This window comes from Dermochelys coriacea, chromosome 14, assembly GCF_009764565.3.
Source record: "Dermochelys coriacea isolate rDerCor1 chromosome 14, rDerCor1.pri.v4, whole genome shotgun sequence".
In the NCBI taxonomy this organism is placed as follows: domain Eukaryota; kingdom Metazoa; phylum Chordata; order Testudines; family Dermochelyidae; genus Dermochelys; species Dermochelys coriacea.
In genome coordinates, this window is record NC_050081.1 from 39,170,188 (window position 1) to 39,191,568 (window position 21,381).

Here is a 21,381-nt window from a genome sequence, read left to right on the forward strand (position 1 = left end):
GATTTGATAGCTGCTTTCAACTACCTGAAAGGGGGTTTCAAAGAGGATGGATCTAGACTGTTCTTAGTGATAGCAGATGACAGAACGAGGAGTAATGGTCTCAAGTTGCAATGGGGGAGGTTTAGATTGGATATTAGGAAAAACTTTTTCACTAAGAGGGTGGTGAAACACTGGAATGCGTTACCTAGGGAGGTGGTAGAATCTCCTTCCTTAGAGGTTTTTAAGGTCAGGCTTGACAAAGCCCTGGCTGGGATGATTTAACTGGGACTTGGTCCTGCTTTGAGCAGGGGGTTGGACTAGATGACCTTCTGGGGTCCCTTCCAACCCTGATATTCTATGATTCTATGATTCTATGAACGTCAAGCTCCTGAGGTGGAGCCGGCTCCTGCAGGATTAGGACATGGACGTGGTCCATCTGAAGGGAAGTGCCAACATGATAGCGGACGCGTTGTCCCGGAGAGGGGGCCCTGAACTTCCCCAGGTCACGGGTCAGAGTGACCCCGCTCAGTTCAGTCTCGAAGGGGGGAGAGATGGGACGCAGCAGGGAGGGGGGAGTGTTGACCTGGGAATGTGGCAGGGGGGTTTCACTGGGGGTGGGAGACCTGAGAGCCTGTCACCTGAGCCAGGACGGGGAGGGGGAGGTAACACCTCTGCCCTGGGAATGTGGACAAAGGCTACAGCAGGGAGCCTGCTGGGGGGGGTTAGTTTCTGTTTGGGGCTGGGTGGTGGAACGCAGGGAACCCCAGGGCTGGGGTCTAAGCTCCCTGCTCCCCCAGAAGGACTTGACTGAGGGATCCTGGTTGTACCCCCAAGCTCTGTATTAGACTGTGTTCCTATTGTCCAATAAACCTTCCCTTTTACTGGCTGGCTGAGAGTCACAGTGAATCCCAGGAAGAGGGGTGCAGCCCCTGGACTCCCCCACACTCCGTGACAGAGATATGAGCTGGGGTAGCAGAGAGAGCAGACGTGTCCCACGCTGGGCCGGAGCAGCGCCGGATTGCAGGTGTGGGGACCCCGACCCTGGGACACGGCCCCGTCCCCCCCATGTCCCAGCTGCCGGGACCCCCAGTCCCGAGACAGGGCCCCATCCCCTCCCCATGTCCCAGGCACCAGGACCCCAAGCCCCGGGACATGGTCCTGTCCCCTCCCCATGTCCCAGCCACCGGAACCCCCAGCTACGGGACACGGCCCCATCCCCCCCATGTCCCAGCTGCGAGGACCCCCATGTCCCCTCCCCATGTCCAAGTCCCCAGGACCACCAGCCCCAAGAGACAGCCCTGTTGCGCCCCCATGTCCCAGTTGCCGGGACCTCCAGCCCTGAGACATGGCCCCATCCCCCTCCATGTCCCAGCCGCTGGAACCCCCGACATCGAGACACAGCCCTGCCTGCCCTGCGATATCCCATGCCCCGGGAACCCCCACTATTAAGAAATAGCTGGTTTAAGAAGAGTGGCCTTTGTGTTCTGGACTCCTGGGTGGAGAGTGGGGTCTAGTGATTAGCATGGAGTGGGGGGCTGGGAGCCCAAGACTCCTGGGTTCTAGTGCTGTTCTGTGCCTCAGTTTCCCCTCCTCATAATGAGAATATTGTTGGCCAGGCTGTGGGGTTTCTGCGGCCAAGCCAGTGGCCGTTCACGCCCAGCCCGGCGTTCCTGAGCTCTGCACAAACCTCTGTGGCTTGTTATTTTTACAGCTGCAACCCTAGATCCTCACGGCTTTCCCATAACCGCTCGGACTTCCCCTGGGCTCCCACGGGGGCTGCTGCTTCTTGGGCCTTGTACACCCCTCACTGCTCCTTTCATGTTCCTGCAACCGCCAAACATGGGGACGGAACCCTGGAGTCCTGGCTCCCAGCCCCGCCCCCCCCGCTCTAACCAATAGACCCCACTCCCCTCCCAGAGCTGGGAGAGAACCCAGGAGTCCTGGCTCCCAACCTCCGCTGCTCTAACCACTAGACCCCACTCCCCTCCCAGAGCTTGGAGAGAACCCAGGAGTCCTGGCTCCCAGCCCCACCACCCCGCTCTAACCACTAGACCCCACTCCCCTCCCAGAGCTGGGAGAGAACCCAGGAGTCCTGGCTCCCAACCTCCGCTGCTCTAACCACTAGACCCCACTCCCCTCGCAGAGCTTGGAGAGAACCCAGGAGTCCTGGCTCCCAGCCCCACCACCCCGCTCTAACCACTAGACCCCACTCCCCTCCCAGAGCTGGGAGAGAACCCAGGAGTCCTGGCTCCCAACCTCCGCTGCTCTAACCCACCAGCCCCCACTCCCCTCCCTGAGCTGGTAAAGAACCCAGGAGTCCTGGCTCCCAGCCCCCCTGCTCTAACCCACTAGACCCCACTCTCCTCCAGGACTCTCGGGGTTGCTGTGATGGGGGGTCCCAGCCCTGCCCCTGGGTCTCCTCCCTCCTGCAGCCCCCTGGTGGCATGGGGGAGAGGCTGGGGGGCAGACCTGGGGTGCTGTGGGGTGTGGGGCCCTGGCAGCACCTGGAGAAGATCCCGGCAGTTTCCGATCCCAGCCTGGCTCCCGCCCCAGCAAGTTGCTGACAGCCGGGGAAATTCCTGTGTGAGGAGATAAGGGTCCCACCCAGATCCCAGCCTGGCCCGGCTGCAGGGGTGGGAGATGGAGGTTGGGGGGACTGGCTGCTCAGGGGGTGGGAATGGGGCAGGGGTCTGTCCCCTCCTGGGGGCTCCCACTGGCTCCCATCCAGCCCCAGGGCAGGGACTGGCTCAGGATGGGCGTGGGGGGACACAGGGCCTTTCCCCCCTGGGACTCCTCACCCTCTCCCCCCATGTCTTTGGCCTCACGGACTGGTCTCTGCTCATCTGTGGGACCCACGAACCCACCTGGGCACCCTCCCTCCCCCAACCCCGACACACACAGGCCTCTGTCCTCCCGCCCTCAGCCCCCTCCCCCAGGGCTCTGGCTCCCCCTGCCCTCCCTACCACTCTCCATTCCCAACCCCAATATTCTCACCCCCCCAGACCTCTACATTGGGGGGCGCAGTGCCACTGACAGGGCTGTGCTGAGATGGGAGGGTTGTCAGGACAGAGAGGGAGGGGGCACCAGCGGTGGGGGCTACAGGGGTGGGAAAGGTACAGGAGTTTGGTGTGGTGGGGTACCGTGGGGGTTGCTGGGGACTAGCCCCCCAGCATCTGCCTTTGCTCAGAGGGTGGGGTGATGGGGCGGGGGGGTCAGGGTTGGGAGGAGGGGAGGGGTTACCAATTGGTCATTCCCTGTGGCACCTGGCTCCCCCAGCTTCATCATGTAGCACCGGCCCCATCGATGCACCCCTCATCCCTCCCTCCACCAATAGATCCAGCCATCTCCATCCCTCCGTATCTCCATCCCTCCATTCATCCCTCCATATCTCCATCCTCCTTCCCTCCCTATCTCCATTCCTCCTGTTCCTCCATCCCCCATCCTTTCCTATTTTCATCCTCCATCCCTCCCTATCTCCAACCTCCATCCCTCCCTATCTCCATCCCTCCATATCTTCATCCCTCCTTCCGTCCCTCCATCCTTCCCTCTCTCCATTCTCTATCCCTCCATCCTCCATCCCTCCATATCTCCATCCCTCCTTCTGTCCCACCATCCCTCCATATCTCCATCCTCCATCCCTCCCTATCTCCATCCTCCCTCCATCCTCCATATCTCCATCCCTCCCTCCATCCCTCCCTATCTCCATCCTCCATCCATCCCTCTGTCCCACCATCCCTCCCTCCCTCCATCCCACCATCCATCCCTATCTCCATCCTCCATCCCTCCATCTTCCATCCCTCCATATCTCCATCCCTCCTTTTGTCCCACCATCCCTCCATATCTCCATCCTCCATCCCTCCCTATCTCCATCCTCCCTCCATCCTCCATATCTCCATCCCTCCCTCCATCCCTCCCTATCTCCATCCTCCATCCATCCCTCTGTCCCACCATCCCTCCCTCCCTCCATCCCACCATCCATCCCTATCTCCATCCTCCATCCCTCCATCTTCCATCCCTCCATATCTCCATCCCTCCTTTTGTCCCACCATCCCTCCATATCTCCATCCTCCATCCCTCCCTATCTCCATCCTCCATCCATCCCTCTGTCCCACCATCCCTCCCTCCCTCCCTCTATCCCACCATCCATCCCTATCTCCATCCTCCATCCCTCCATCCTCCATCCATCCCCCCAACCATCCCTCTACCCACCCATCTCTTTGTATCCACCTACCCCCCGCCCCACTCTCCGTCCATCCATTTCTGTCTATCCCCACTCCCCACACCCCATCCATCCCCCCCCCCCACACACACACACAGCTGCTGCGGGGCCGGGGAGCCTCTCGCTCGGGCACTTTCCAAACTCCCTGCAACCCCCCCCCCGCCACCTGCGATCCCAGCCCCCCCCCCCGCCCCACCTGCTACCCCCTCGGTGCTCGGCCCTTGGGGCGCGGGGCCCTACCTGGGAGCGGGGCGGCGGCTGCAGGGGAGAAGCTGCTGCTCCGGGCTGGGGACTCCGCGCTCCGGGCTGGGGGCTCCGGGCCGGAGTCTCTGCGCTCCGGGCCGGGGTCTGTGCGCTCTGGGCTGGGGGCTCCGGGGTCTCCGCGCTCCGGGCGGGGGCTCCGGGCTCTGCGCGCTGCGCTCGGCTTTGTCCGCGCTGCGCTCTGCGCCCTGGAGCCGGGCCGGGCCGGGCCGGGCTGGGTGGCGGGGGCGGGTGTGGCCGGGGCTGGCCGCTCTCACTTTCACACACACGGTTCGTCCCCTCGCTCCCTGTGCTGGGGGGGGGGGTGATGTCATGGCCGGACTGGGTCAGCGTCCCCCCGAACCTGCCCCGCCCCGACACGGGCCGCCCCGCTGGCCGGTCCCGCCCCGAGCCTCCCCTCGGCCGGGCCGGGACCCCCCCACCTTCTCCTGTTTCCCACCTTGGCTTGCTGGGCCCAGTCCGGGCAGGGGGCTGGGGGGGAGATGTGACCACAGGCAGGCGGCTCCAGGCCCTCCCCTCCCCCCAGCACAAGTGGGTCTGATACGAGCTATTTTGGCCTCCACAGGGTCTCTCTAATATCCTGGGACCAGCCGCCGCGAGTAGCCCCCTCCTGCACACAGGAGACGCCCACCCCTGGGCCTTTCTCCCACCTCCCCAACATCTGGGGTCTGGCAGGGGGACCAGGGGGCAGGTCACCGCTCAGACTAGGCCGGGGGGCTGGAGGTGTCAGGGCCGAGGAGAGTGGCCGGCGGGTCCAGGAGTCTCCATCTCTCCCTGGCGCTGCCCCCTGAGTGTTCAGCTTCCTTCGCTCCATCTCCCACCCCCCATCTTCCCCTGCGTCTCGTCCCAGGGCAGGAGTCTCCCCCCAGCCGACATCTGCACGGCCCCTCCTTGCCCTGTCTCAGAGTCCAGCTCAGCAGCCCAAGGGACCCCCAACAATCCCTCTGGAGCAGGGGGAGCCTGATGAGGGGCAGGGGGTCCCCCCTTACACAAAGCCCCCCTCCAAGGTGTCTGGAAACCTGGGGAGGGCATGAATGGCTACAAACCACCCACCCTTCTGCATGGGGGCCTCGGCCCTGGGTGGGGAATGGGGCATCAGCCCGGGCTACAAACCAACCGGAGACCCAGCAAACTTGTTCCACTAATTGGAGCCAGTGCCCCATGGAGGGGACAGACCCCGGGGCCCCATTCTCTGCCCCCTGAGCCAGCCAGTCCCCATCCTGCACCTGGACCGGAGCTGGTGCCCCCTGGGGTGAACGGCCCCATGACCCTGTCCTCCCAGAGCCAGGGTGGATGCGGGCTTCAGCCGTTTTACCCTCCGCTGCCTGACCACAGTGACCTCAGCCAACCCACAGAGCGAAAATGCCCAGGACCCCCCCACGGCAACCCACAGCCTCCTTCATTCTTGCTGCCAACCACAGTTCAGTGGTCGGGAGTGAGGGGCACCAGCAAGGTGGGGGGAGCCCAGGGCTGGGCTAGCAGAGGCTGCGGGTTGGGAGTGAGGGGCACCAGCAGAGCTGGGGGGCGGTCAGGGTTGGGCTAGTGGGGGGCTGCGGGTCGGGAGTGAGGGGCACCGGCAGAGCTGGGGGGAGCCCAGGGCTGGGCTAGTGGGGGGCTGCGGGTTGGGAGTGAGGGGCACCGGCAGAGCTGGGGGGTGGACAGGTTTGGGCTAGTGGGGGGCTTGTGCTGTGGGGGGAGGTGAGGCTCAGCAGGGGATGTCATGCTGCAAGGGGGGCATGGCAGGGGCTGTCATATTGGGGGGGCTCGGCAAGGGGAGTCGTGCTGCAAGTGGGGGCTCGGCAGGGGAACCGTGCTGCAGGGAGCAGCTTTGCTCCAGGAGGCTAAGGGGCTGCCATGCCCCACCCAGAGGCAGCCGCAATGTAATAACAGGGTTGGGGTGGGGGCTGGGAGACCGGAATCTCCTCCAGCCTGCTTGACTCCAGTCCCCGTCTCCCACCCGCCCGCTGTGGGGTGCGCCCCCCACGAGGGCTGAAAGGCCCCAGTGATGCCACGGCAGCTCCGTATCCCAGCCCTGGAGCCAGGGGTTCCCGGAATCTGGCCGCGGCTCCGCAGCATTTGCTTTGGCCGGGCTGGGCCGGGCAGACACATGGGGCTCTGTGTGCCGGGTGGCCCGGGGCCAAGGACAGCAGGGAAGACCTGGGGCAGCAAGCGTGAGGATGAGAGAGGAACAGGGGGTGCCACGAGCCGAGCGGGGCCAAGATACAGACGAGGGGCCCATATAAACAGTGTGAGACCCTCATGTCCCGGACCCCAGGCCCCATGTGCCTCCACTCTGGACAGCCCTGGGACGACCCCCCCCCTTCAGGGTGCCAGCCCTTCTCATGGGGCCGCTCACTTTCAGGGGTTCAACCCTGGGCCCTGCCACCTCCTGGGACCGCACCTCTGAGCCTCCCGCCACCTGGCTCTGCTGGGGGCCCCTCAGGGAGTCCTCTTGCTCGGGGCCCCCGGGCCCCCACCTCCAGAGGGAGCAACCCCCCACCCCCATATCCAGCCTGCAGCGACTCTCCACCAGCCTCACACAGGGGGGTTTAGTGAGCATCTGAAGCCAGCTCAGGAAACTCTCCGGCCTCAGGCCCGGCCCTGCTCAGCCCAGCACATCTAGGTCTGTCCCGCACCCGGGGGGGCTCTGGCTGCTCTGTCTCCCCAGCCCAGCTGCCCCCCCTCTCTGATCATCCGGTATCCCCTCCCCCACCCTTTGTCTTCCATTCCAGGTCACCAGGTCACCTCAGCCCATTGTCCTCCCACTGGCCAGAACCGGCTGCTCCCGAGCTGGGGGACAGGGGGGCCTCCCGATCACCAGTTGCTGGATCCCCCATCTCCAGGCCCGTGTCTGGGATCCCGGGTGCCAGACGAGGTCACACCTGGTCCCCTGCAACAACAACCCCCCCACCCCATCATTACACACGCAGCACACGGGGAAACTGAGGCACGCACCGTATTCCTGCAGAACACTAAGAAAATTCCCCACTTTGTCACACCTTGTAATGAGTCACCTGACCAGAGACCCCCAGCGTGGGAGCAGAGATATAAAAACAAACCCACTAAAGTGGCTGTGACCCCCCCCGCCCCCCACATCGCCTTAGCTGGGGAGGAATTGGGGGCTGGGATGGGGGAGAGATTTGGGGGACTCGAAGGGAATGACCTTAGCCTTCTTAAACCAGTGGAGGGGACACATCCCAACCCCCTGCGGGGGGGGGCAGGGTCTCTGGGAGATCAGTGGGGACAGGGAAGAGAGGTCAGAGCTGCACCCCCCGCTCCACCCGGGTCGGAACATGGGTCCAGCTGGGCTGGCGGCTGCTGGACGTGCAGCAGGCTGAGCTCATGGATAAAAATACATTAACGAGCCTCCCGGGGGGGGGGGGGGAGAGTGTGAGAAAGTACAAGGATCGGTCTCTGCATCAACGTGGGGGGGGGAGCCCAGGGCTCGGCTAGCTGTGGCTGCGGGTCGGGAGTGAAGGGCACCGGCAGAACTGGGGGGAGCCCATGGCTGGGCTAGCAGGGGCCGTGGGGTGGGCGTGAGGGGCATTGGCATGTGGGGGGACCCAGGGCTGGGCTAACAGGGGGCTGCGGGTCGGGAGTGAGGGGCACTGGCGGAGCTGGGCGGTGGCTGGGGCTGTGGGGCACCAGGGGAGCTGGATGGGGGGAAGCTGGTGCAGAATTTCCCTGCCCTGCGATCGCCCCACACTTCTCTGGGTCCCAGCTCTCACCAGGCTTCCCAGGCCCGGGGCGCCCTCTATGGGCCAAGAGGGGCAGGACCCTGAGGTCAAGTCAGGTAACGCATCTGCCACCTAGAACCTGTAGGGCTGGGAGCCTTCTCTGCCTATGGACCCCATCCCCCAAGCTCAGAGAACCCAGGAGTCCTGGCTCCAGACCCCCCCGCTCTAACCCACTGGACCCCACTTCCCTCCTAGAGCCAGGGAGAGAACCCAGGAGTCCTGGCTCCAGTCCCCCCCACCCGGCTCTAATCCACCAGCCCGTGCTCCTGTCCCAGAGCCAGGAAGAGAACCCAGGAGTCCTGGCTCCAGCCCCCCCCACCCCCGCTCTAACCCACTGGACCCCACTTCTCTCCCACAGCTGGGGAGAGAACCCAGGAGTCCTGGCTCCAGTCCCCCCCCCCCCCCGCTCTAATCCACCAGCCCCTGCTCCTGTCCCAGAGCCAGGAAGAGAACCCAGGAGTCCTGACTCCAGCCCCGCCCCCTTGCTCTAACCCACTGGACCCCACTGCCTTCCCAGAGCCGGGGAGAGAACCCAGGAGTCCTAGCTCCCTGTCTGATAAATCAGAGGAAGAAACAGAAGAAATCTGTCACAATGATTTAATAATTATTAGTTTGACAGGACTGGGAAGATTCCCAGCAGCCAGGCCGGATTGGAGCCAGCATCCCATGGAGGGGGAAAGCCCCGTGTCCCATTCGTATCGGGATCACGCCCATGCTGCAGACGGAGAAACTGAGGCAGGGCCGGAGGCTGTGCCAGGCCCCTGCCCCTCCCCCCGCTGCCCAGTGTGGCAGCGAGTGAGCCACAGTCACCTCACAGTTTCCTGGCTCTTTGTCCGAGACACTGAACGGCTTGGAAAAAAGTGCCCGTCTCCGGCCATCGCCCCTGGGGCCATCAGCACAAACACGGGGCAACTCAGGAGCCGCGGGCCCTGGCGCCAGCGACGAGATGCCAGCACCAGGCCAGGCAGCCTAGAGAGAACAGACCCCAAGAGTCCTGGTTCCCAGCCCCCCTGCTCTAACCCACCAGCCCCAACTCGTGTCCCCGAGCTCGGAGAGAACCCAGGAGTCTGGGCTCCCAGCCCGCCCCCCCGGCTCTAACCCACTGGTCCCCACTCCCCTCCCGCAGCTGGGGAGAGAACACAGGAATCCTGGCTCCCAGCCCCCCCCACTCTAACCCACTGGTCCCCACTCCCCTCCCACAGCCGGGGAGAGAACCCAGGAGTCCTGGCTCCCAGCCCCTCCTGTTCTAACCCACCAGACCCCACTCCCCTCCCAGATCTGGGACAGAACCCAGGCGCCCCCCCACCGCGCTGTTTTTTCACTGGACGGGGACGGAAGGGGGTCAGGACGGAAGGAAAGTTTCCGCACTTGTTTACCCATCCTCCGGCAGTCGCCAGGGCAACCAAACATCTGCATCACAGCTACAGATGTTGGAGCATCCAGATGCCATAGCAGAGCGATGAGGCAACCCGGCCGGCGGGGGGCTTGGGGAGCAGTCGGGGTGTGCGGGCAGAGACAGACCCCCCGCTGCCAGGGCTCCCTTCAGGGCCAGTGCACAGCCCCCCTGCCCCCATGACTGGGTCTGTCTGTGTAACACACCACCAACGGGTTAGCCTTGCTGATCAGTGTGACACACAAAACGCAGGTGCCCCTCATCCCCGACCTGCACCCCTGTTAGCCCAGCCCTGCCCTCCCAGCGCTGCCGGTGCCCCTCACCCCCGACCTGCACCCCTGTTAGCCCAGCCCTGCCCCCCCAGCGCTGCCGGTGCCCCTCACCCCCGACCCGCACCCCTGTTAGCCCAGCCCTGCCCTCCCAGCTCTGCCGGTGTCCCTCACCCCCGACCCGCACCCGTTAGCCCAGCCCTGCCCCCCCAGCGCTGCCGGTGCCCCTCACCCCCGACCCGCACCCCTGTTAACCCAGCCCTGCCCTCCCAGCTCTGCTGGTGCCCCGACCCGCACCCCTGTTAGCCCAGCCCTGCCCCCCCAGCTCTGCCGGTGCCCCTCACCCCCGACCCGCACCCCTGTTAGCCCAGCCCTGCCCCCCCAGCTCTGCTGGTGCCCCGACCCGCACCCCTGTTAGCCCAGCCCTGCCCCCCCAGCTCTGCCGGTGCCCCTCACCCCCGACCCGCACCCCTGTTAGCCCAGCCCTGCCCTCCCAGCTCTGCTGGTGCCCCGACCCGCACCCCTGTTAGCCCAGCCCTGCCCCCCCAGCTCTGCCGGTGCCCCTCACCCCCGACCCGCACCCCTGTTAGCCCAGCCCTGCCCCCCCAGCTCTGCCGGTGCCCCTCACCCCCGACCCGCACCCCTGTTAGCCCAGCCCTGCCCTCCCAGCTCTGCTGGTGCCCCGACCCGCACCCCTGTTAGCCCAGCCCTGCCCCCCCAGCTCTGCCGGTGCCCCTCACCCCCGACCCGCACCCCTGTTAGCCCAGCCCTGCCCCCCCAGCTCTGCCGGTGCCCCGACCCGCAGCCCCTTCCAGACGAGCCATGGGCTCCCCCCCACAGACACGCACAGGCCCCCCTGACCCTGTGCAGGAGGGTGAGGTCGGTGCTGACTCGGGGGAGCGAGGAAATAAACAGAATAATAAATCGCTGCCCACCCAGGCCCTGGCCCCGACCCCGGGGCTGGTGCGGGCCCTGGCAGCGCGGAGCCATCAGTAGCTCTGGGCTGAGACATCCCACGGCTCCTGGCTCAGGGGTCCCACTGGATGGGGGGGTCAGATTTTCCATTGTCTTGTCCCACGAGAGGAGGGGGGGTGTCGAGCCGTCAGCCCCCAGGTCTGGTTTAGTCATTGACAGGGAAGAGGGTGAGGTCACCTCTGGGGCAGGGGGTGGGGGGGAGGGAAGGAACAAAAAAACAAGGGAAGAGCCAGTGAAAGAAAGAGGAAGGAAGGAGAAAGCGGGAAGCCAGCACCAGGCTGGGGGGACGGAGAAAGGAAGGAAGGAACATAGGAAGGACGGAAGGAGAGAAGAAAGGAAGGAGGAAGCAGGAAGCCAGCACCAGGCTAGGGGATGAAGAAAGAAAGAAAGAAAGAAAGAAAGAAAGAAAGAAAGAAAGAAAGAAAGAAAGAAAGAAAGAAGTGGAAGCCAGCACCGGGCTGGGGGGCTAAGGAGGGAAGGAGGGAAGGTGGGAAGGAAGGATGGAGGGAAGGAAGGAGGAAGGGAAGGAAGGAAGGAAGGAAGGAAGTGGGAAGCCAGCACCAGGCTGGGGGGCTAAGGAAGGAAGGAGGGAAGGATGGAGGGAAGGAAGGAGGGAAGGATGGAGGGAAGGAAGGAAGGCAGGAGGAAGCGGGAAGCCAGCACCAGGCTGGGAGGACGGAGAAAGGAAGGAAGGAACATAGGAAGGACGGAAGGAGAGAAGGAAGGAAGGAGGAAGCAGGAAGCCAGCACCAGGCTAGGGGAGAAAGAAAGAAAGAAAGAAAGAAAGAAAGAAAGAAAGAAAGAAGCGGAAGCCAGCACCAGGCTGGGGGGCTAAGGAAGGAAGGAGGGATGGAGGGAAGGAAGGATGGAGGGAAGGAATGAAGGAGGAAGCAGGAAGCCAGCACCAGGCTAGGGGATGAAGAAAGAAAGAAAGAAAGAAAGAAAGAAAGAAAGAAAGAAAGAAGCGGAAGCCAGCACCGGGCTGGGGGGCTAAGGAGGGAAGGAGGGAAGGATGGAGGGAAGGAAGGAAGGAGGGAAGGTGGGAAGGAAGGAGGGAGGAAGGAAGGAAGGAAGAAGCCAGCCCCAGGCTGGGGAGACAGAGGAAGGATGGAGGGAAGGAAGGAAGGCAGGAGGAAGCGGGAAGCCAGCATCAGGCTGGGGGGCTAAGGAGGGAAGGTGGGAAGGAAGGATGGAGGGAAGGAAGGAAAGGAAGGAAGGAAGGAAGGATGGAGGGAAGGAAGGAGGAAAGGATGGAGGGAAGGAAGGAGGAAGGAAGAAAGGAAGTGGGAAGCCAGCACCAGGCTGGATGGCTAAGGAGGGAAGGTGGGAAGGAAGGATGGAGGGAAGGAAGGAAGGAGGGAAGGTGGGAAGGAAGGAGGGAGGAAGGAAGGAAGGAAGGAAGGAAGGAAGAAGCCAGCCCCAGGCTGGGGAGACAGAGGAAGGATGGAGGGAAGGAAGGAAGGCAGGAGGAAGCGGGAAGCCAGCACCAGGCTGGGGGGCTAAGGAGGGAAGGTGGGAAGGAAGGATGGAGGGAAGGAAGGAAAGGAAGGAAGGAAGGAAGGATGGAGGGAAGGAAGGAGGAAAGGATGGAGGGAAGGAAGGAGGAAGGAAGAAAGGAAGTGGGAAGCCAGCACCAGGCTGGATGGCTAAGGAGGGAAGGTGGGAAGGAAGGATGGAGGGAAGGAAGGAAGGCAGGAGGAAGTGGGAAGCCAGCGCCAGGCTGGGGGATGAAGGAAGGAAGAAGGGAAGGTGGGAAGGAGGGATAGAGGGAAGGATGGAGGGAAGGAAGGAAGGAGGGAAGGAAGGAAGCAGCAAACTGGCCCCAGGCAGGGAGGACAGAGGGACGTGCAGCAGGACACCCCAGGGGAGACCCAGCGAAAGGCCGAACTGAAGAGCCCCCAAGTGAAGGCCGCGAACAAACGAGCGACCTGGAGACGGGACCCGGCGCCCAGCGAGCGGGCGAACGCCCCCGGGAAAGGAGGACGGGAGGCCGAGCTGGCGAGCCTCAGGGGTCTGACCTGGGGTGTGAGGGAGATCTGGGGCTGGGAGGGGATGCCTGGCTGGGAGCGGCCAGGCAGGGGTCTGGTGTCACAGAGTGTGGGGGAGTCAGGGCCGTGCACCCCCCACTTCCTGCGATTCCCGGGGACTCTCAGCCAGCCGGGGAAACAGCAGGTTTATTAGACGACAGGAACATGGTTGAAAACTGAGCCTGTAGGTGCAGAGAACAGGACCCCTCAGTCAGGCCTGTCTTGTCGGGGGGAGCCTAGACCCCGGTGCTGGGCCTTCCCCCGCCCCGTTTCCCCAACCAGCTCTAAACTGGAACCCCTCCAGCCCCTCCCCCAGCCACCCCCCCCTCCCCCAGCCTTTGTCCAGCTTCCTGGGCAGAAGGTGTCACCTGCCCCCCCCGCAGCTCAGGTCACCTGCTCAGGTATCGTCCCTCAAGTGACGTCACCCCGGAGACCCCCCCACCAACCAGCACCAACACAGCCAGTCCCAGTAAAACTCCCCCGGGGCAGCCCCAGGTCAACCCTCCCCACTCCCTGCTGCGTCATCACCCCGGCGTCACGCTCTCCACTCCCCCCGGCAGCCCCCAGCACGGCCCCCCATCAGGAGTCCGTCCGTCCGTCTGCACACACGCCAGCGAGGGGACCCCGCCAGCCACTGACAGACAGACAGAAACTCCCCCTCACCTGAGCCAGTCGTTCCCCAACCCCAGGGCTGGATCGGGGCCAGCACCCCCTAGAGGGGACAGGCCCCTGCCCCATTCCCCTCCCCCCCAAGCCAGCCAGTCCCTGCCCTGGGGGCAGATGGGAGCCAGCGCCCCCTAGAGGGGACAGCTCCTGGCTTTGCGTCTCCTGCAGGGGTTGCGGGTAGAAATGCAGCCCTCCCCCCTCTCTAGCCCCCGCGTCTGCCCTGGCCTCCCCCGAGGGCTCGTCCGAGCGGCCCCCGGGGGCAGATCTGGAATCACAGGCTGTTCCGGGCCGGTGGGAGGCCTGGCAGCCACAGGGGGCCTGGACTGGATGGACGGATGGACGGAGGCGAGGGGGGCGAACGTGACTCACGCTTGGCCCACACCCCACGGTCACTCCCTCCTTGTTGTTGTTTCTCTAATGACATGGAAGAATTCGGCTGGCTCCGAATCCAGCCCGAGCCGGGGACCAGGCAGCCAGGACTCCTGGGTTCTACCCTGGTGGGGGCGCTGGGAGCCCGGACTCCTGGGTTCTCTCCTGGCTCTGGGGGGAAGCGGGGGCTGGTGGGTCAGAGCAGGGCGGGCTGGGAGCCAGGACTCCTGGGTTCTCTCCTGGCTCTGGGAGGGGAGTGGGGGCTGGTGGGTTAGAGCAGGGGGGGCTGGGAGCCCGGACTCCTGGGTTCTCTCCTGGCTCTGGTAGGGGAGTGGGGGCTGGTGGGTTAGAGCAGCGGGGGCTGGGAGCCCGGACTCCTGGGTTCTCTCCTGGCTCTGGTAGGGGAGTGGGGGCTGGTGGGTTAGAGCAGCGGGGGCTGGGAGCCCGGACTCCTGGGTTCTCTCCTGGCTCTGGTAGGGGAGTGGGGGTGGTGGGTTAGAGCAGGGGGGGCTGGGAGCCAAGACTCCTGGGTTCTTTCCCTGCCTCAGGGAAGAGAGGGGGCCTAGTGGGTCAGATCTGGGTGTTTTGCAGGATGAAGCCTCTGATCAGACCGTGAGTCAACACGTGTTGGGGGGCCCTAGGGAGCGACCCCGGGGTGGGGGTGTCTAGCCGGGCACTAGCAGGTGCCGAGGCTGACGTGCTGGAGCGGGGTCCCCCGGGAGCTTTCTTGCGTGTCTGTGTGTTTGTTTTCTCCCTTGCAAAAGAATTCTGTCTCCATGGGAAGCAGCCGTAAATCACGGGGCCGGAGCCGAGGGGGCTGGGCCGCCCTGCACCCAAACACCGCAGGGTCCAGCAGGCTCACGCCAGGGAACCCAGCCCTGGGTGATGGACGCCCGGCCGGCCAAGAGCCCCTGTGTGCAGGGAGCCTGCCCGTAGGGGGCACTGCTGAGGAGAGCACCATGCAGAGCGAACCCAGGCGTCCTGGCTCCCAGTCTCCCCCTCCTCTAACCACTAGACCCCACTCCCCTCCCTGAGAGAACCCAGGAGTCCTGGCTCCCAGCCCCCCTGCTCTAACCCACCAGCCCCACTCCCCTCGCTGAGCTGGGAGAGAACCCAGGAGTCCTGGCTGGGGGTTGGTGCTGAGGACGGAGCAGGAGCAGTGGAGGAGGCCAGGGGCGTGAGGGAGAGCCAGGACGAGGGCTGGTCTCCTTCCCCCCGACCCCCCCGCCGCCCGGCTCCGGGCCACATCTGGGATCCATCGCCCGGCCCAGCTGCAAAAGTTCACGGGCTGCTGACGCTTCCAACCCTGAGCTCATCCCGGCGCTCACCGCCCAGCCACTGAGTCACCCCCCTGCTCCCCACGACACAGCCCCCTAGCCCAGGGCACAGTGTCCCCTGCTGCCCCCACCCCGCTCCCTGAGTACAGCCCCTAGCGCCACCCTGGGGCAACGGGGCCAGCCCTGACTTGTCACGAGTCACAGGGGGGCGATGCTCTGGAGCTGCTCCCCACAAAGCCAGGCAGGACTCTGGGGGAGTCTCCTCTCTGGGAGCAGCCTGTCTGCAGGACACACAGCTCACCCGGCTCCCCCCTTCCTGGGTCTGACCTCGGAGCATCCAGCATCCTCTGCCTCTCCGTGCACTTCCCACAGCCAGTCCGCCCAGGCGGGGTCCTGGGGGGGCCAGAGGGTCCTGCCCCCAAACTCCGCAGTCAGACGGGACTCTCAGCCCGCCGGGGAAACAGAAGGTTTATTAGTCGACAGAAACACAGCATAGGGCAGAACTTGTTAGCACAGAAATCAGTGACTTTCAGCCAAGCCCATCTTGGGGAGTCCTGGGCTAGACGCCCTGGATTCCCCGCTCCAGTCCCCCCACGCAGACTGACCCAACCTCCAACACCCCCTACTTGCCCCTCCTCCTTCTCTTCGTGTCGCTTCCAGCAAAAGGTGTCACCTGGTCGCACCCCCCCTCCTGGGACTCAGGACACACAGGTGCAAACAGCTGGGCAGCCTCACCTGCCCCAGGGCTTCAGCAAAAATCACACACCCAATTCCCACCCCCGAAGCATTGGTGCAGCACACAGGGAAACTGAGGCACAAACAGTATTACTCTAGGACAGTAAGACTCACATGCAACATAACAAGATGAATAAAACCCCACTTCGTCACATCCCCGCCCCACCCCCTGCAGCACGGCCCCTAGTGCCACCCTGGGGCAATGGGGCCAGCCCTGACTGCCCGGGGAGAGCCCCCTGCAGCCCCCTGCCCCGCCCCCTGAAGCACAGCCCCCCAGTACCGCCCTGGGGCAATGGGGCCAGCTCTGACTGCCGGGGAGAGCCCCCTGCAGCCCCCCGCCCCGCTCCCTGCAGCCCAGACCCCAGGGAACCCCCACTGGCACTGCAGGCGGGCATAGGGCCAGGGTAGGGTTAATGATCCGAGCTGCCAAGTCTCCTCCCCTGCCCGTCACCCACTTTCATTTTCACTCTCGGCACCTCAGCTGGGTCCTGCTGGGCCGAGCTGCCCCTACCTGGACACGCACCCCCACCACATCCCCCCGCCTGGCTGGGGGCTCATGCCCCGCCCTGCTCCCGGACAACTGGGTCCCTGATCGCTGCCGCAAGGATGGGGACCCGGAAACACCTGCTGCTGGTGTGGCTGGCGTTGTGGCCCCTACTCAGCCTGGCCAAGCCAGGTGGGTCCCGGGTATGGGGGGGGGCTTAGCAGGGGGTGCTGTGCTGGAGGGGGCAGGGTGGGGGGCGCTGTGCCGGAGGGGGCGGGGGGGTGGTTCCCTCCCCAAACTCACCCCTTCTCCCGCCCCGGCGCAGCCTCTGACGGGCCCCACAGCCTGGCCTACCACTACGTGGGCACCTACGACGCCTCGGGGCTGCTGGAGTTCGGGGCGGCCGGGCTGCTGGACGGGGCGCCCATCGACGGCTACGACCGGGCCACCCGCGCCAAGGTGCCCACCCAGCCCTGGGTGGGCGACGGGCTGGACGCCGAGTACTGGCGCCAGGGGGGCGTCTCACGGGCCGCCAAGGAGGACTGGTTCCGGCGCAACGTGGAGACCCTGAAACAGAGAACCAACCAGACGCAGGGTGAGCGCCCCCCCAGCACCCTGACCCCCCTGCCCTGAGACCCCCCCGGTGCCCTGACCTTCCAGCCCTGAGCACCCCAGCCCTGAGCCCCGCCCTGGACCCCCCGCGCCCTGACCTCCCGCCCTGAGACCCCCCCGGCCCCCCAACGCCCTGATCCAACCACCCCCACAGCCCCTCACCCCCCCCGTGCCCCCCATCCTGAGACATCTGTGCCACGCGGAACTGCTCACCCCTCTGCCCCAAATCCCCTCTGTGGCCCCAGATCCCCCTCTCTGCCCCCCCAAAGACTTCCCACCCCCCTGTGCCCCCATTTCCCTTGAAACCCCTCCTGTCCCCAAGGCCCCCCATCCCTCCCACTTCCAGTGTCCCCAGTGGAGTCTCCTCCATGGCCCTCCAAAGCTTCCAGATGGGTCTCCCCATTCCGCCTAGTGCCCCACTGATCCCCCCCGACTCCCTCCCCATGTCTCCAACCCACCTCTCCCCCTTTCCCATGCCTTCCCCTGTGATCCCTGGGACCCCAACCCCATGGCTCCCCCCATGGTCCCCATGCAGCCCCGAGCCCTCTGTGGCCCATGGCCCGGCACATAGCTCCCCCCGTGACCCCATGGCCTGGCGTGTGGCTCCCCCCGTGGTCTGACCCGTGGCTCCCCCTGTGGTCCCCATGCCCCCCCGAGCTCTCTGTGGCCCGTGGCCCGGCGCATCGCTCCCCCCGTGGCCCCCATGCCCCCGAGCTCTCCGTGGCCCGTGGCCTGACCCGTGGCTCCGTCCCCAGGCCGCCACACCCTGCAGTGGGCGCTGGGCTGCGAGCAGGAGCGCGGGGGCGTGGTCCGCGGCTGGTACCAGTTCGGCTACGACGGGCAGGACTTGGTGGTGTTCGACCGGGGGAACCGGCGCTGGCTGGCGGCTCTGTCCTGGGCCGAGGCCACGCGGCGCCGCTGGGACGCCCAGCCCGAGTTCGGGGAGCGGCTGCACCACTACCTGGGGGACACCTGCATGGAGTGGCTGGGCCGGTTCCTGTGGAGCCGGCGAGCCTGGGCCAGGAGGGCAGGTAGGGGCTGGGGGGCAGTCACCCCATGGAATGGGGCCGGAGGAGGGGTCACCCCATGGAATGGGACTTGGGGGGCAGTCACCCCTGGAATGGGGCCGGGGGAGGGGTCACCCCATGGAACAGGGCCTACCTGGGCAGGGGTCATCACCCCATAGATTAGGGGGCCAGGAGGAGGGGTGACTCCAGGGTTTGGAGGAGGGGCGACCTCAGGGGTTGGGGTGACCCCACAGACTGGGGGCAGAAGTGACCCCAAGGTAAGGGGGGATGGGTGACCCCACAGATCAGGGGCTGCGGTGACCCCCCAGAAGGGGGGCAGGGCTCTCACTGTCTCTCTCCCCCAGCTGCCCCCCAGTTGCAGGCCTGGTCCCGCCCGACCCCCGGGCACCCGGACTGGCTGACTCTCGGGTGCCTGGCCTGGGGGTTCCCGACGCGGGACATCAAGGTATCCTGGCTGCGGGGGAACGCGACCCTGCCGGGGGCCAAGGCAGGCGCGGGGCTGCCCAGCGGGGACGGGAGCTACCAACGCCGGAGCTGCCTGGTGGTGCCCAAGGGACAGGCCCAGGGGGTGCGGTGCCAGGCCTTGCATGGGGACCTGGAGACGCCGCTGGAGACTACATGGGGTAAGAGTCCTGCCCCAGCGCCCCCCAGCCCTGCTACCGGGATCCCCCCCAGCGCCCCTTTCCCCCCACTGCCCTGCCACCGGGATCCCCCCAGCAATCCCCACTGTCCCCTTCCCCCAGCGCCCCTTCCCTGCACTGCCCTGCCACTGGGATCCCCCAGCACCCCTTCCCCCCACTGCCCTGCCACCGGGATCCCCCAGGGTCCCCTTCCCCCCATTGCCCTGCCACCGGGATCCCCCCAGCGCCCCTTTCCCCCCACTGCCCTTCCCCCCACTGCCCTGCCACTGGGATCCCCCAGCACCCCTTTCCCCCCACTGCCCTGCCACCGGGATCCCCCAGGGTCCCCTTCCCCCCACTGCCCTGCCACCGGGATCCCCCAGGGTCCCCTTCCCCTCATTGCCCTGCCACCGGGATCCCCCCAGCGCCCCTTTCCCCCCACTGCCCTGCCACCGGGATCCCCCCCAGCGCCCCTTTCCCCCCACTGCCTTGCCACCGGGATCGCCCCCCGAGCGCCCCTTTCCCCCCACTGCCCTGCCACCGGGATCCCCCCAGCGATCCCCACTGTCCCCTTCCCCCAGCGCCCCTTCCCCCCACTGCCCTGCCACTGGGATCCCCCAGCACCCCTTTCCCCCCACTGCCCTGCCACCGGGATCCCCCAGGGTCCCCTTCCCCCCACTGCCCTGCCACCGGGATCCCCCCCAGCGCCCCTTTCCCCCCACTGCCCTGCCACCGGGATCCCCCCAGCACCCCTTTCCCCCCACTGCCCTGCCACTGGGATCCCCCCAGCGCCCCTTTCCCCCCACTGTCCTGCCACCGGGATCCCCCAGGATCCCCTTCCCCCCATTGCCCTGCCACCGGGATCCCCCCAGCATCCCTTTCCCCCCACTGCTCTGCCACCGGGATCCCCCCAGCACCCCTTTCCCCACACTGCTCTGCCACCGGGATCCTCCCAGCGCCCCCTTCCCCCCACAGCCCTGCCAGCCCCCCACTGACAGGAGCCTCCCACCCCAATTTCTAACCGCTCTCCCCATGGCTCTGTCCCAGCCCCCAGGAGCGTGTCGTGCAGAGGTGGCATCTCCCCCGGGACCGTGGCCGGGGCGGCTCTGGGGGCGCTGGGAGGCCTGGCCGGGGGGCTGCTGCTGCTGCTGTGGAGGAGGCGAGGTAAGAGCGGGGCAGGGCAGGGGGCTCGGGCACCGGCTCTGGGGTGGGCGGGGGCTCAGCTGGGCTGAGAATGGTCACAACTCGTCTCCCAAACTCACCCACCACTTGTGTCTTTGCAGCTGGCTGGAGGCTGGGACAGTCCAAACTGGGCCTGGTCTCAGGTGAGAGACCCACCCCGGCATCCCCTTTACACAGGGAGAGGGGTCCTGGGGGGGATATGCTCCCGGGGTCTCCCCCCCACAAGGATACCCTCTCCAGGAGCCCCCTGCCCTGCCCCCAGGGTCTCCTTCCTGTCCCTCCCCAAGGGGGTGTGCCCCCGGGCTCCCCTTCCCCACAGGGATACCCCCTCCAGAAGCACCCCCCTGGCTTCCCCCTGCCCCCTCCCTGTTGGTGATACACCTCCTGGGGCCCCCTCGCCCTGGGGCTTCACCCCAGGATTTCCCTGCCCCACCCCCACACACCCCCTTCCCCATGGGAGACATACCCCTGGGAGCGCCCCCTGTGCCCCCTTCCTGCTTGGGGCATACCCCCCCACAAACCCCCTTGACACCAGGCTGGGGGGGATGCACCCCCCACCTCCATGCACTGACTAACCTGCCCCGTTTCTCCTCCCCCAGAGGAAGAGGTGCCCGAAGACAGCTGATCCCGTGGGTCTGGTAAGTGCATTGACCCCCTGCCCCCCATCAGAGCCCTCGATCCACACCTAGGGATTTCTGGGGGAGCAGATCTGCCACCCCATGGCCACAGCGGGTACTCCAGCCCTGTACAACCAGTCCACCCCTCCCACTACCCAGTGGGGTTTCTATGGGGGTGTGACCCCCGCCCTTCCCCCAGCTAATTCCTTTACCGACATCAGCAGGTTTCCCCTCCACCCTCCGTTCTGTTCTCGCTCATTCCCTTGTTTTCCCCCAGGCCAGATTTTCCACCCGGACGCCTGGGTTCCTAGCGGCCTGAGGCAGATCACGTCCCCAGGCTGGACACGTGACTTGATTCTGAAATGTCGCCTGGACCTTGAGAACCTGGGGGCCCCACTGATTGCCAATTGATTTCCACCCCCCAACTCTGCTGACCTCCGGGTTCACTGTCTCTCCTCCGTGCCCCCCGCGCTGTCCCGCCCAGGGCCGCCATGCCAAGGCAGGAAGCTAATGGCTGTGGAAGGCAGGGAGCACTGTGGGAAATCGCCCCTTTCCTTCGCTGGACGTACAGCACCGAGCACCAAAGACCGGGGCACTGCTGCAATATGGATCATAAAGAATCGTTTGTAATCCTCACCCGCGTTGGTGCCTCAACCCAGCGCCAGGGCTTGGCGGGGAAATAAGTCGCAGCAGCAAAACCCAAGGGGCTGGCGGATTCACAGAACCAGCACCCCACAGGGGACAGGCCCTGTGCCCCCTTCCCTGCCCCCTGAGCCAGCCAGTCCCCACCCTGGGGCTGGAGGGGAGCCAAAGCCCCCTAGAGGGGACAGGCCCCTTGCCCCATTTCCCGCCCCCCCCCCCCGAGCCAGCCAGTCCTGCCCTGGGGCCGGAGGAGCCCCCTGGGGGCACAGGCCCCGTGCCCCATTCCTTG

At 65.8% G+C, this 21,381-nt stretch overlaps 1 protein-coding gene and 1 long non-coding RNA gene across 3 annotated transcripts; both read left to right on the top strand.

Annotated features, from left to right (window-relative positions):
• Positions 1-464: 464 nt before the first annotated feature.
• On the top strand, positions 465-20,718 carry LOC122456689. The gene is made up of 3 exons (XR_006275688.1): positions 465-481; positions 7,913-7,914; positions 20,575-20,718. It is a non-coding gene; the product is annotated as an uncharacterized LOC122456689 (long non-coding RNA).
• Positions 16,357-21,086, top strand: LOC119842585 (class I histocompatibility antigen, F10 alpha chain-like). Of its 2 annotated transcripts, XM_038370939.2 has the most exons (8): positions 16,357-16,583; positions 16,717-16,986; positions 17,759-18,034; positions 18,376-18,654; positions 19,699-19,815; positions 19,935-19,976; positions 20,433-20,471; positions 20,728-21,086. In XM_038370939.2, the coding sequence occupies exons 1-7, from the start codon at positions 16,514-16,516 to the stop codon at positions 20,456-20,458; spliced, it is 1,080 nt and encodes a 359-aa protein (XP_038226867.1). In that variant the 5' UTR covers positions 16,357-16,513; the 3' UTR covers positions 20,459-20,471; positions 20,728-21,086. The 2 variants fall into 2 exon arrangements, with proteins under 2 accessions (XP_038226867.1, XP_038226869.1); XM_038370941.2 differs by lacking the exon at positions 19,699-19,815.
• Positions 21,087-21,381: the final 295 nt, after the last annotated feature.

Excerpts from the sequence above, each read along its gene's own strand:
- LOC119842585 (XM_038370939.2), top strand. The coding sequence starts at position 16,514 with ATGGGGACCCGGAAACACCTGCTGCTGGTGTGGCTGGCGTTGTGGCCC. Across the intron at positions 18,655-19,698 it reads GCCGCTGGAGACTACATGGG|CCCCCAGGAGCGTGTCGTGC; the intron begins GTAAGAGTCCTG and ends GCTCTGTCCCAG. Across the intron at positions 19,816-19,934 it reads GCTGCTGTGGAGGAGGCGAG|CTGGCTGGAGGCTGGGACAG; the intron begins GTAAGAGCGGGG and ends GTGTCTTTGCAG.